The 14,817-nt window shown below is 43.5% G+C and overlaps 1 protein-coding gene across 4 annotated transcripts in view; it reads left to right on the top strand.

Annotated features, from left to right (window-relative positions):
* Window positions 1-14,817, top strand: part of mctp1a (multiple C2 domains, transmembrane 1a) — a 66,272-nt gene that overhangs the window by 42,656 nt on the left and 8,799 nt on the right. For 3 of the 4 annotated variants that reach the window (XM_026187637.1, XM_026187641.1, XM_026187636.1), the window contains 4 exons: window positions 4,514-4,612; window positions 11,949-12,058; window positions 12,675-12,784; window positions 12,974-13,071. In XM_026187637.1, the coding sequence (XP_026043422.1) occupies window positions 4,514-4,612; window positions 11,949-12,058; window positions 12,675-12,784; window positions 12,974-13,071 (417 nt within the window). The remainder of the gene's footprint in view (window positions 1-4,513; window positions 4,613-11,948; window positions 12,059-12,674; window positions 12,785-12,973; window positions 13,072-14,817) is intronic. The other variant, XM_026187640.1, reaches the window with a different exon arrangement.

Raw genomic sequence — 14,817 nt, 5'->3', positions numbered from 1 at the left:
CAGATTGTGATGTGATAATATGGATGGTCTGGTTTGGTAATGTTTTTAAAAAAAAAACATTTCCAAGAAAGCTGATGTTGGACTTGTAGGCTACATTTACTTATCTAACGCCAACTTTACAACAGACAACAAAAAGGAATGGTTAAAGAAAAAAAACTTTAAAAAAAGAAGCAACATTTATTGTGTCATTGGTCAAACAGTCATCCCACTAGAAAGTCAGCAATCAATCAGCCAGGCAGCCAGTTGAGGGATGAACACACAGCAATATGTGAGCATTACATCCTCTCCCACAGTGCAGAGGCAGAAGGAAAGTTTCTTGGCTGTGAAGTTCCAAGGCTGAAATGTACAGGGGGGCACTGACTGAAGATATGCACCAGGCAACCTTGAACCTTTTTTTCCCCCCACTCCTTCCCTGTGTCTGTCCTCCTTATTGCATTTCTAACCTCCTCTCTGTGGGGTGGGGGAATAAAAAATACAAGCATTTGAAAAGCTGCAGATTATATAAAATACATTTTGGACTTTCATATTGAAATGAGGTGCGGAAGCAGTTTGTGCGGCCTCCGTCAGATTTGGTGGCGAACTGATTATTCCAAATAAGAAGGCCTTGCTCTGTGTTCACACAGGGCTGGGATGCTGGATAGCACAGCTGCCACAAAGGCTACAATTTACCAACTCTGGCTTCATACATTTTGATCTATTGCTCCCCTCAACTGTTAGCATTTCATTTGAGCTGTAGGGAAGTTGAAAGGGGGCATTTTTCTTTTTTCTTCGCCTACATCTCTCTCCCCTCCCACTCTCCTTCTTCCCCTTTCCACAATCATCCCCTTCCCTGACTTTTTCCCCCCCCTTTTGCTGTGACACACACTCTCTTCCCTTTGCTCTCCCTCCAACCTGGTTAAGTGCAGAACAAATGGACTTTCAGGGCTTAGCAAATTTGTCTTTCACATTGGATATGAGGTCTTTTACATTGGATATGAGCTGCAGCTTCAGATTGTATGAGTAAGTATGAAGGACGGGTCAAAGGAGGCCTCTTTAATGGCACAGGCCTATAGGGGAGAGTGGGAAGAAGAGAAAGAGAGCAACAGAGAGAGAGAGAGAGAGCAAAGGGAGAGGAAAAAAAGATTAATAAATGTGCCAAGGCCTCATTTTAATTGAACTTGAAGCATATGTTGCAAGTATGTACAATCCGTCCCAGATGTTTACTTGGGCCATGTGCACAGCTCTTCCCAGTGCACCACAAGGCAGCTATTAGCTGGATAACCTTTGCTCCAGAGGGTAAATGGGGTATTACATGGCCAAAAACTAGAGCACCTGTTTTTCATTGCATAGAGGACCCCTTGCAGGCTTTTTGCCTTGGATTACCACATGTGTTTTGACTTAACAGATTGTTGGGCAGACGTGAAAAGTGTCTTTCTTGTGAGCAAGCACTGATATTAGTCACTTAATCTCAATGAAAGTCCAGCATCTAGACTAATTGATGGGGACGGCTGAGTTGTTAAAGCCAAATAGGCAAGCACACGAAGGGTGAAAGAATGTTAGACATAAACTAATTCTTTTTGTCTTCTCCCTTCCGTCACATTGTGTGTGTGTGTGTGTGTGTGTGTGTGTGTGTGTGTGTGTGTGTGTGTGTGTGTGTGTGTGTGTGTGTGTGTGTGTGTGTGTGCACTCACCTTGATATGGAATTTTTTTCTTTTTATCCCGAAGTGCATTACTCATGTAACACATAAACGTAAGAGACACATTTATTGAAATTGCGTATCTAGATTTAACAGTTACGGTTATTATTATTTATACTACATATAAGGATGAGTGTTTGAGGGATAAAAAGGTCTACATTTTTTCATCGATTTGAGAGTCCTGTAGTCTAATTTATGATCGAAAAACCTTTAACTCAGCTTGTGCTGTTGATTATAAAATCACGTCTTTGATTTTCTTTTATGAAATGCCAAAAGGAATCTCTTAAATGATATGGACAGGTATCTGTGGCCTTTTACACAAAGCAAATCCATGGTTTTCTTTTAAACCTGTCTTACACTTTTAAAACTGCATCCTGCAGTATCTTTGTAGACCCCTTTCACCATCTTGAAATACAGCTTGAGCAGTGTGAGATAGCAAAAACACGCTGCACATTCCTGTATTTACAAGCATGTGGCTGCAGGGGCTTAAGTGTATAATGTAGCTTGTGATGTCTCCACTCACCTGTGGGCTCGCTGTCCAGAGCTGGCATGAGCCAGTAGCCTTTAGGCTCTGCACGGGTGCGAGTGTTTGTGTGCGTTAATGTGTTTGTGTGAACGTCTCACGTGGATGTGTGTGTGCAGCTCAGCTGCCTCCCAGAGGGGGGCTTACTGGAAAAATGGAAAGAGAGAGTGAATGGGAGAGAGACAGACTGAAGGAGTGAGGAGATTACCCTCACACGGTTGACTGGTCACTGAAGCGCTTGTGCTCCGCTCAGCTAGGCTCCACTAGCCTCAGGAGGACCTGACACAGATAAGATACACACTGCAATCATGTCCTGCTCACGGGCTTACTGCTCGGTGCACTCCCTCTCTCTTTCTCCCTCTATGCCTATCTATCAATATCTCGCTCACATACACACACACGTACACAGACATACCACATGTACCAAATCATCTTTTTGGTTTCTCGATTATTCCGACTCGTTTTTCTCCTCGTAGTAAATATAGAGCAGACGTTATTACTTAGTTTGAACATTGACCTGAAAAAATGTGAATGTTTTGTCGTCGTTTTTTTTTTTAATAGACCCAGTTCTTCAAGGCATCAGATTTGGGGGTCAAACAGTAACCCACCGGCTATTCTATAATTTAGTTTTTTTTTTTTTTAACCTATTGAGGCAGAGGCTTAATATAGTTCTAGTATTTAGGATATCCTCATGTAATGTGTGTACATCCAACCTGACACATCAGTAGTAGATTTTAAAGGTGCTATTGATGAGTTATATAGAATTCCCTGTTTCTTCATACCGCCACAGAGTTTCTCCTTATCCTACTCATCTGTAGTGCTGAGACAGCCATTTCACCCTCTGCTGCTGTCCCTGCAGGCATGACTCATGCAACATACAGAACATGTATGGGCGCACACAATCCTGCCCGTGTGTGTGTGTGTATGTGTTCATCGCTTCTTCTCCTGCAAGCGTATAACTGCTGATGGATGGCTAGTATCAGCACACATATCCAGTGCAGGCCTCACAGCCACTTTCAGCTGTTGATGTTAACACCCAGAATCTCTGTTTCTTTTCAAATGTGGCTGACTGTCGTCTTTCTCTCCACAACTTTTCTCCGTTTTTTTTTCTCCACTCAATACTATTAAGCGAGCGCTCCATGAAAAGTTAAATAGGGCACATGCAGCGCTGTTTCCACGACTTGTCTCCAGATAGCACATAGAGCTTCTGTAGCACCTCCCTAAGCCACCGCACTCCTCTCTTAGCCCCAGTCACGGCACTGTGCCGATCACTCAGATAACGGCATGGCATAATGTAATTGGACTAAAGAGCGCACTGGGAATTATATCAATGCTCTGGAAGAGGGGGAAAAAGTGTGACTGAAATGTTGTTCTGGGGAGGCTATTGAGCTTGAGATGCAGGTATCGGGGGGGTTCAGCTGCTGAGGAGAATGGGTGAAAGAGACAGAGCAGGAGAGAAGGGAAGAGAATAAAGTTTGAATGTCTGTCTTTTCTTCTTGCCGCCTGTGAAGGATGAAAAGCGTCACGCTGTAAAAGATGCTTTTGACTTTTCCGCTTCATTTTTCTTCCCATCTCACTGTCTTTTTTTTTTTCTCCCCCGTTGTTCAGCAGAGACGCTGGTAGGAACTGCATTTTAATCATGTTTTGCTAATAGAGGCAGGAATGAAAACAAAAAGGAGGGTGAAAGAGGCAGAGAGGAGTATTGTCTGTCTATGCAAAACACACTGCATTGTTTGTTTGTTTTCCCTCTTTGTCACACACATACATCAGGTGGATCATCTCTCACTATCTCTATTCCCCCCAGATGCATATCTCTTGCTTTGTCTTTCGCTTTCTATCATCACTCCTTCATTCTCAGTCTTTCTAGCCTGGTTCAAATGAAAATTGGTAATTTTTTGCACCATGGGTCTTTTTTTTTTTTTGTTGGTTTGTTTTTTTTTCTTTGCTTTCGGCACTATTCTTATGCGCTACAGTGCAGTGACCACGGTCTTTGTAGAGATTGCGGACACGGGCGCTCATCCTGATAGATATGCAATAGTCCAGTGGACTCAGGGAGATGCATATTTAGTTTGAATTTTACTACCCAATGCTGTTGTTTCAAAGTTTAAATAAAGATGAGCACTGAAAAAAAGAATATTTTCTGCATTGCAAGGCTGAAGCTGTTTTGATTGCAGTGCTTTTGCTGTTTTCTTTCCTGCACAGGGTGATATAAATGTATAAGACCACAGCTGCAAAACATCCACATTTTCTAAACCTTTTGACTTTAATTTCTGTGGGTTGTAAAGAGAACATCTCACTGTAATCTATCCACAAGGACCCTAAACCAGGCCCCTGGGAGGACAGCCGTGATAAAAACCATATCCTCGAGGATATGTTGGCTTCCTGGCACTTTGAATGGATACGAGCAATGGTGGTAAGTTGATCTGTGTGTGGTTCTGGCACCGACTCCCGATGGTGTTTGTTGCTGTCTCCCAGTTCCCTTTTTTAGCTCATCGTCTGTCCAGCGGCCTCTGTGTGCCGTCCTGTCAGGGTTTGTGTACAGTACCTGTCCCCCATGTCCGCGTCTCGATTAACACCCACACACACACTGCACGTTTGACCCTCAAATCCAAACCCACTGCAAGGGTTCTGCCTGTGCCTGCTTTTTAAGGTAATGGGGGAAGCTACTGAGCTCCAGCATGGAAAGCGGCCCCTGTCTTTGTCTTTGACTTCCCTGTGGCATTGTAGACTTGTTAAACATTGAGGTGAAATGTGTAGACTGAGGTGTGACAGTGTGTTTTGCTGGTGGGGCTTTTGGTTCTGGGGCAATAAAAGGTGACATGGGAGTCACTCGAGTGCTTTTGTGCTTATTTATTTTTGATACAGTTTGCACAGAAACAGGGAGCACAAGGGAATAAAATGTTCTTCTAGGTTGGTGTAGTGTTTTTTTGGGGGTTTTTTTTGGCATGCCAAAAAGTAAGCTTTTAGATTCAAGCTTCTTTGAAAGTACTAATTAGGACTCACTTACACATAAGGACTACTTTCACACCTTATGACCCCCTAAGTCACTGATAATAGACAGCTAACAAACTCATTTTCGAGTGAGTTTCAGTTCCCTGAGTGTGTGTGCATGGGTGTGCGGTGGCTGGTGCGGTGATTTAAATGTTTTTCTCAGCGCTTTTGCTTTAAAGTTGCTACAGGAACTGCAAAATTGTCACATATTGCTGAAGAAAATCCCAATGCTCATTATGCCTAATGCAACAATGACTATTCCCCCCAACTGTTATTGTTCTGAATCGCATACACACAAGTGGCTGAACCAACTGAACTTTTTGATTGATGAACTATGCATCAAAGGATTACAACGAGCAGCTCCTTGCACTGTAGGTGAGGAGTTCTTGCGTGTTCTTATCCACCCAAAGTAACTCTTATCGAGACTCTCGCCGAATAGGATGTTGGAGATGGCACACACTCAGCCCTCTCGGTCTCTCATTGGACAGAATGTGGAGCACAACACTTGACAGCAGTGTCGTCTGAATTTGAAAGTCAGACATGTAAGAAGGCAGCCGCCACCTTTTCTTTTAACAAGAGTCATAAATCTGTAATGAGCACAGAGAGGATGCATATTTTATTTACTTTTTTGAAGATGTGATCCCTTCACTTCATAGCAATGCACTCTCGTTCTGTTGTTTTTTTTTTTCCCCTTTCCAAAACAAAGTTTAAGACAGTAGATTTTACAGCTTTTTCTATCTCCTGTGTGTCTGAACATGAATGTATAATTAAAAACATGCCAAGGTTAGCAGGTTTTACAGATTGAGGTGCAATTTCACCCCAGCAAGATTAAAATATGATGTCATTAATGAGAGTAGTTAAAAATGTGACACGCGTGTCTTTGAGTTTTGTATGTTTCCCTGATTTTAAAAATATGAAAGCTGATATGTACTCTCATCTTTTAGGCATTTGACAGTACAGTGGGATGCTGTGTGTTTTAAGCCAACCCGGATAGAGAGACTTAGACAAACAGACGCACTTAGACAGACTGACAGACTGACGGACGAGGGGAGATGGGCTGGAGCAGCTAAACCAGGCCAACAGAGGACAAGACTAATGTCGTCCCATTCATCACACTCCGCCAGGCTGCTTCCTGGGAAGGACAGGGGAAGGAGAGTGCGGGAGCAGGGGGAGCAGAGGTGAGGTAGGATGGCGGTTCAGGGCGTGGCATGCAGCGGGAGGCCAGGAGAAGGTGATCAAGTGATCAAGAGCAGAAGTTGAGAGGTAGTAGTCATTTATGTTTTTGTGTGCACACCTGACCTTGAGCCTTGATAGAGTGGCTGGTGTGGTGGAGGTGATGAGAGGCCCCACGGGGATATGGGTAAAGATGATCAGTGGCAAACAACCTCCTGCCAACCAGACGCATTAGAGACACGCACACAAACTCACACTCATAACGCCAGAAACCTTTCTCTTTAGGACAGGAAGCAGAGGTCAAACTGAAAATATATTAGCGCCGCCTCCTTTAAAAACTCGCTACTCTCGTTCCCCCCTAACGCTCTCTTTTATATACAGTATGTGTAAACTTATCCCCGCAATGGGACTTGGCTGGGTGAAGAGACTAATTAGCGCTAGAGAGCATTGTGCGTGCGCGGGCCACCTTCAGCTGACAGACTTAACTGGAGCTTGTCTTTGACTGTGTTGAAGCAACCCTCGGCACACACAGGTTCTCTCAAACGAGCAATGCAGCACATCATGTGAACGCAGGAAAATACATATACAGTCTTTCTGCTCCGGCCTATAGGAGCAGGATTCAGGATGCCCCTTCTCATCTTTACTGGACGTGCTGTGCATCTCAACAGCACAGTAACACAAATATTTCTGTATTATGTTTAGAGAAAGAGAGGTCAAGATGGAAAAAAATGTATCCCCCCTCACCCATTTGCCCATGGATTAGCTGTTATATGGGATAAATTATTTATTAAAATGGTACCCACCGATTTAAAAAAAAAAAAAAAAAATCGAACATCTGCCCCTTTCATGTGGCGCTGGCGAGGTGCCAGGTTGCAGGGTGGTATCTGAGGCCATTCACAGGGTCTTTGTCTTGTCCTGTTGTCATTTCCTAACAGAAAAGAGATGGTATTCTAGGCCACTGGGTCCTTTTTTTTCTTCTTTTTTTATTCCCCAGGGGGCCTTTCTTAACTCCCAATTGGTAAAATCTGTGACTCATCTTGTCCCCAGTGGAGTTGGTATTACTTGGAATAGACCTCGGTAACACAATAGCTTTAGAGCAGCTGAACTATTTAAATGGCCAACATAAGAAAAATGGGTTCCATGCTTCATTTGATATTTTTATTACTCTTAAAATGCTAATGAACACATGAAAATGGGAAAAATAAACCACAAAAAATGCTTAGCTCACAAACAGATTTAATCTTAAAAACTAGAAACAAGGGGAAGGTGTTGATTAACAGAAATTCAGCAGTGAAAATTGGAGTTTTTATTTATATAAAATACAATTTTGGAAGCTTTTCTTTTCTATGTTCTCTATGTTTTCCTGCTTTTTCATTTTCGGGTAAGCTGTCTCTATAGTGCTCTGTTTCGACTTGTGGTTCATGTACAGTGCTCGACACATCGCCACTAGAGAGAACAGTATGCCATGGGTGAATGCAAATGAACCAATAAAGGCCTGCTCTCCTTCCAGTGACATGCACTTTCATCAATCATTTTCTTTATTTCCACTAATTAAAAAGAAAATGCACGCCCAAATAACATCTTTATCAACACAAAATCATTGTTTTCTTTTTTGTTCAGTAGCGACACACCTAATTTAAATATACAGTAGATGCTAATCATATGCACTATTTATTATCGTGTCATTGCTAGTTCTTTCGCAGGCTTTGGAAATTGAATTCGTGTCACCCTCTAGCATTCCTCAAGTTGTTCAACTTTTCAGTGGGTTTTTTTTTGTTGTTTTTTTTTTCCTGGGGTGGAAATGGGAGGGATGTCATCTCTCTCTGCAGTTACAAAATCAACAAGAACGCTTTCAGATGCCCTCTGGGAGCCACATATTAGCATCCTGTCACATTTTATATGACATTTCAATTTTTACTGTGCTGCCAGAGTGAGAGGGGCAAAAAAAAGGAAAAACAAAGAAAAACAGGTGCAATTTTAGCACAGCGGCAATGAGCTGCAGCCGCTTGTGGTTCAGACTCATTTTGCAGTTTGATGGGATATATGCCGCTACATTATAACGGTTAGGTTTATCATTTTTATGGCGTAAATCAGCAGGGAGAACAGTGTGATCAGAGGTTAAAATAGTCTCCAATGGCTCTCTCTTTTCCACCAAGTAGATATAGGACAGATATTTGAGTCCAACCTAATAGGCGAAGTCCTCAGTGACCTCTCTCTTGTTTAGCTCTAGGCCTTGGGTCAGTGAAGAACAAACTGTCTTTGTAAAGTTTACAACTGCTCACTTTGCACTTTTGCATATAGATGTACTTTGGTGTGATGGTGGTGTCTTTCTGAGAGAGAAATGGAACAGTCGAGTGCGCCCGGGCTTTGTGCATCTTCCCTTTGTTAAATATTTAAGTTAGTTTTCAAGGAGTTTACCACATTTGTTTACCACAATTTACCAGCAAGTGCAATGTGGTTAGCCTGACTTGGCTGTTTCTTTGACTGTGTGTGTGTGTGAGAGTGTCCCTGGGCTCTCTCTGGTATCACTGAGGGGTTATTTTTCCTTAACACATATAAACAACTCGCATCACTTTTAACGAGCCTTTATTGCTGTTCGGCTGCTGGGCAATAAAGGCTGAGATTTCATACCGCACTTCACACATCCAAACAATGATGCAAACCTTGGACATAGGGATGCATTTATTTTCTTTAAATGGCATCCATGCCATTAAAACATGCAACTCTCACCCAACAAAGGACACTAACTCACTAAATATTTCAGCTACCGACTTGATGACAGTTAATTGATGTCAAGTAATTCCTTCTGCACAAGGAAGCATCTCATTCACCAACTGTCTTTATGGAGCTTCTAATGCACAGTAGTAGAATATTCTGCTGACTTTTCTGTCTGTCTGTCTGTCTGTCTATCGATTGTGTATAGATGAAGCTGGAGTGTTTAAAACTAATGATGCTAAACACATTAGGCAAGTTCATGATGTTGCCTGGCTGATTCAAGCCAAGCGGCATCATCCATCACGACCGGGTTGCTGTAGGTGTTGGGATTTGTAGCATGCTTTGAGCATTAAAATGGCTTGCATCTGTGGCCAAGCTAAATCAGAGAGAGGCCTAGCCAGAGTCGATTTTACTAGCCTTGCCTTCACTTCTCCAAACAAACCCACTTAGTCTCCCTGACAGAAACAGGAAGACACAGATGGAAATACAGGTCCTAAGACTCCTGTAAAGCACTCGCTCCTCCTGAGTGAGACAAGAAGCTGGGCAAGAGTGGAAAAACCATGTTCTAATTACTTACCACATGTGAGCTAATTGAAACACACGGTTCTTGCAAACTACATGTGCTCAAAGCATGAAAAACAAGTCTTTTATTTAAAAAACTTGTAATGGATCTGCTCTTGAGAAGCGCAGATTTTATTTTGATATGAGTACTTTCTCTATTAGTCATGACACTGTAGTGCGAACATGCTCAGTAGAAAAAGAAACTGCCTTTTGAAATCAAGGACCCCTATCATCTAATCTCTGTTGGGATATTGTTTGTAGAGTCACGCAGCAAGACCAGGTGTGCAGATCAACCTTATCTAATAGCTGTAGGGTGTGTGTGTTTGTGTGCATATTAGGTTCCATTATAAGAACAGGTTGCCTGACTCCATATGTGCGCAGTGTGCAGGGAAGCTGGGAAAACAAGGTTCTCCGTGGCCCTCGGTGTTATTGCTACCTCCCACCTCCCCAAGCCGTGTTTGAAGACAGGAAATAGGAGTCAGACCGCAGTCCGAAGGGCATGTGGCAATGGTTTATACTCAAATGACCTCTGACTTATCCTCTCCACCCCCGCCCGGTCTCTCACACCACTCCTGTGGCCCTCAAACACTCTCCCCTGAGCCCAGGACCGAAAATAAAACGTCCTGACCCGGCCCAGCCTGGCTCGGCTCGGCCTCACCAAGCCCAGCACAATAGACCCTGCGTTCTGAGATTTGTTTGACTCAGCAATGAAAAACAGATGGACTTTGAGGAAAGGCCTTAGAAGAGGAGGACAGCGGGAGGAGGAAAGAAAGGGAGTCTTGTAAAATATTTGCGAAGAAAAATAACCCAGAGACGCTGTCTAATTATATCTATTTGTCTTGTGTGGTTTTGCTGGGGAGGCCATGTGGTCTCCCTGACTGCTCCATGGTTCATTTTTCACATTATCTGATCCTGGACGGAGAGCAAAAAGACGAGGGTGGGTTTGGGGGGCAGTTTGGGTCTCAGTGGGAGGGTTGTGGTGAGGTGGCTGGCCTCAAGATGGAAATGTGGTAAAGGCCTTTGAGGTCCTGAAGGTTTCAGGTCTTTGACTGCTTCACTGTCTTCTTTGGCGATGGTAGTTATAATTACTTAGAGCTTTACTTCTCTAATCTAGCAACGTCCATCAATCTTCATCAGTAACATAGTCTTTCCTACACACAGAGAGAAATACTAGGCATGTGTGGTTATATCATCATCTTTTGGTTTTGGGGAAACTTTTCTTGATTAAGATTTGAGGGGTTTTTTTTGTTTTACTGTGTAAAATATTTACTTTCTTCAGCTTATTCCATTCAAACCATTTCTTATCTCACTGTTTTTGGCATCTGTAATTTATTTTCTTCTATTACAGGTGTTTACACCATTGATGTGGTAGAGAACTTTCACATGATCATCCTGTAATTACAGCCTTCTCCTCCTTCACCAATTTGTTTAAAAATCACCTCCTCCTGCCACATTATTAACAGGTCACCCACGATAGTGCACATAATACTCGTACGACTTTCTCCTGGATAGTTCTTTTCTACCCTTTTGTCTTCTGAGCATGTCCACCATTCACATATTGCAACAACCAGTCTGCGTGTCGATGTCCTCACTCAGCCAATGGCGTTTAATTGCTCTCTGTCACCTCATTTTGTCCAGATCCGTCGTGCCCCTGCCTGTCAGTCAGCAGCTCGTTGACTGTTGCATGACTTTTTAAATTCTTCACTTTGTTTCGGTAAGAAGGGCAGGGGTTGTCGGCTTCAGATTGCCTGCCTATTTTGTGACTCCCCCTGACCCCTCCCACTCTGAAGTCTTGGTGGTGAGTGACAGTGTTAATAAGGATGATAATGATGTCACGGCTGGTGACATCATCACACTGTGCCAGCCAGGAGGACAAAAGAGAGCTCTGCCTGGTCTTCCAAGCTGTGTTGGCAGCAGCAGCAGAGAGAGAGAGCGAGCCCAAAGATTGATCTATCCATTCGGCTTTCAGTTTAATTCTGCTTCTCTCTCTGCCTATTCACATATTCAAATTTTGCCTGTGTGAGGATTCGTAAGGAGGAAAACATTTTGATTTGTTCTGCCAACTTTATATCTCTATTACTGCCTGGAATGAAAGCACTCTGTCACTTTATGCAGGATATCCGGTGATTTGGCTCCCCACTCCAAATCTTTGACGCTATTTAAAATGTATTGTTTTCACAAAGACGCCTGTGCCCAGCCTCTCTCTTCTCTCTCTCCTCCTGTCTCTTCTCTGTTTCCCTCCACGTCTTCCTCCCTCATCCTCTCTTTCTCTCTGTCTCTCGCCTACATCTCTATCTGTCCTCTTGCAGGACTCAGAAAGAAAGGGCTTCATGAACAAGCTTTATGCCATTCAGGACGTGTGCATCAGTGTGCAGAATGCGCTAGATGAAGTGGCCTCCTATGGCGAGAGGATAAAGAAGTGAGTCGTAAGCCTGCTCCTCGGCACCCGGCCCGCTCTGCTCTGCTCCGCACGTCCCTGTGTTGTTGTTTTGGTTGTGTTTTCTTTTTTTTCTGCCACTCTGGCCGGTTCCCTTTGCCAGCATAACTGAGTATAACTTAGTGCCGCTCTCAAGAATTAATGCCAGTGTGACACCCAACCCTGGGGAACAAATAGAAAGACTGCTTGTCTTTATGTCCACCATATCTTACTTGACCTTGCATTACCTTTTGTCATGCAGATATTAGATTAAATACACTGCATGCACTTACACAAAAGCATTTATTTATTCATTTTTTACATCCCTGTATGTACTGACAGCCTTTTTTTTTTAACATACGGTTCATACGCAGAAAGTTTTGTTTCATTAAAAGTTATAGTTGAAGATACAAGTGAAAGAACCGTTTCTAAAAAAGTGCTTTTCTACATCTAAGTGCTTTCTAACATTCACACTAATGAATTCAAAAAGGTGTAAAAATTTCTCCCTGCAACCTGTTAAACTTTGCTGACTCATTCCTACATTATTTCTCAGCATGTTTTTATTATATCTGGAGTAAGCATTGCTGCTTATATTACTCTCCATCTCCTCTCTTTGCAGCACATTTAACTGGACTGTGCCTTTCTTAAGTTGGTTAGCTATCGTGGCTCTCGGAGTGGCCACCATCATCCTCTATTTCATCCCTCTCCGATATATTTTGCTGGCCTGGGGTGAGCTAATGTTGTATTTTTTATTACATCATATAGTATATAAGAACATTCAGATACTCTAGCTAAATAAATCTGTGTGCCATGATATTTTTTGTGTGAGCACACAGAGACAGTACAACAAATATAAAGATGTCTCTGTCTTTCCTTCTTTCAATTCTTACCCGTCTGCCCCCACTTTTCTCTCTGCAGGAGTGAATAAATTTACAAAGAAGCTACGAGATCCCTACACCATTGATAACAACGAGCTGCTAGACTTTCTGTCCAGAGTGCCCTCAGATGTACAAGTGGTGGGTGAAATTTTATATGTTTCATTTTTTATATCTTTTTTGAGATGACTATCATCATCTGTCAGTTCCGGGCTTGGACAAGGGCTAGGGCTTCTTTTATTATCTCCTCTGTCTCCTCTGTTTTCTTTCCCCCTCTTCCTCGTGATCTCTGACTCCTCACTGTTGTGCTTTCATGTAGGCTGAACTGACTATTCATTGTTTTAGCCATACAGACATCTAATCTAATTGTTTCAAAGCTGTTTCTGTGTTTTCCTATTAAAAGCTTCCAAGTCTAATTCAATTTCCACATACATGGCTGGAGCTGTGTAGTAAGATAACAAGGTTAAGTGAGTTTAGTGGCCAGCATATAACTAGGTTGATTGACTCCATACACGTACACTCACACACAATTACAGTTAGATGCTGTCTCACAGCTTTGCTAGTAATTGAAACAGAGTGTAAACCAAGACTTAACCAGCCCCATGCGGTTTTGCTTCTACATTAACCGTGAGATCAGATTAACTTTGTGGCTGATGACTACAGATGCTTTCTCAGGTAAAATATAGGTGTGTGTGCGTGTGTGTGTGTGTCTATGCTAACAGTAACATGCTGTGCTGCCCAGGACCTAGTGCAGTTTAAACTGCAATTAAGCGGCAGCTTGTGAAAGTTGTTGTGTTATCCAGCACCAATGGTTTCCATTGTGGCTGTTAGGCCCCGCTGAGCTGAGTTCAGTACGCACACACAAACGCACACAGATGGAGGCTGAGACTGAACGACCTGGGGCCTCTGATATGACCAATTCCCTGCCATATCATTGCTGACACACTTCCTCTTTGATCGCTTGTTGCCCGCAACTTCTTTCATCTTTACGGGGTCATAATCCTTGCTCCCCTACGCACCCCTGCCAGCCCCCTGTACCCCACTCCCCCTCTCTGCCCCCGTGCAGTTTTACAGTTTTGTAGTTTACAGGGGCCTGCTGCAGCAGCAGGCACAGGGCAAGTAGCCATCGAGTTAAATGAGCCCAAGCTGTCCCCTCTGGTGAAGTGCAGCCACCTTACACACCTGGAGCCTGGAGGAGTTGAAGGGTGAAGGGGCCCTTGCCTGGCAGGTATGAGGCCTTTACAAGGCCCCTAATGAGGGCCTGCTGGCTAGGGAAAGAGGGGGTAGACACAGTGCTCTGGTCTGGTGCCCATGCTGCTGGAGTTGTGCCTACTGTATAAGTAATACTGTAAGTGCTACTGTAATGGTTATTGCTGCAGCTGTTGGAATGGTAATTGTTGCCAGGTTTCACTGAGAGTTTGGAGGCGCTGAGAGCAACGAGGGTGAATGAAGGGGTGAGAAGGGTAAAATTAGAGAAAAGATGAAGGCAAAAATAGAAAAGCATGAGGGGCGATGAGGGCAGAAAGCAAGAGTAAAACTTTGTTTTACGTGCCCGTTAAGCCAGTGCCAATGTTTATTTCTGCAAATAGGAACAGGTCAGTGAAATTCAGCTAGTCAAACCCGTGATGGTCACGGAAAAATTAGTTTTCTGAGAAGGCACCCTGCTCTGCGGTCATTGGCTAAAAACAGACCGGAACGTTCTGCTCTGCAGTGCGTCCGGTCGCTGCCTCCGGTGGTGGGTTCACCTCATTGCCTGCCCCCGTCTCGCTGGGTCAAAGACGTCTGTGGGGATTGAGCCCTTGAGGCTTTCAAATGATGCACAGAGGTGCTGGGGTCTAAATGGAGTGTCCCCTCACGGGCACGTGTCTATGGCACCCAGTAGTACTG

The sequence above is a fragment of the Astatotilapia calliptera genome, chromosome 12 (assembly GCF_900246225.1).
Source record: "Astatotilapia calliptera chromosome 12, fAstCal1.2, whole genome shotgun sequence".
Classification (NCBI taxonomy): domain Eukaryota; kingdom Metazoa; phylum Chordata; class Actinopteri; order Cichliformes; family Cichlidae; genus Astatotilapia; species Astatotilapia calliptera.
The sequence above is the reverse complement of the archived record's forward strand: the minus strand, read 5'-3'. Positions and strand labels throughout refer to the sequence as shown.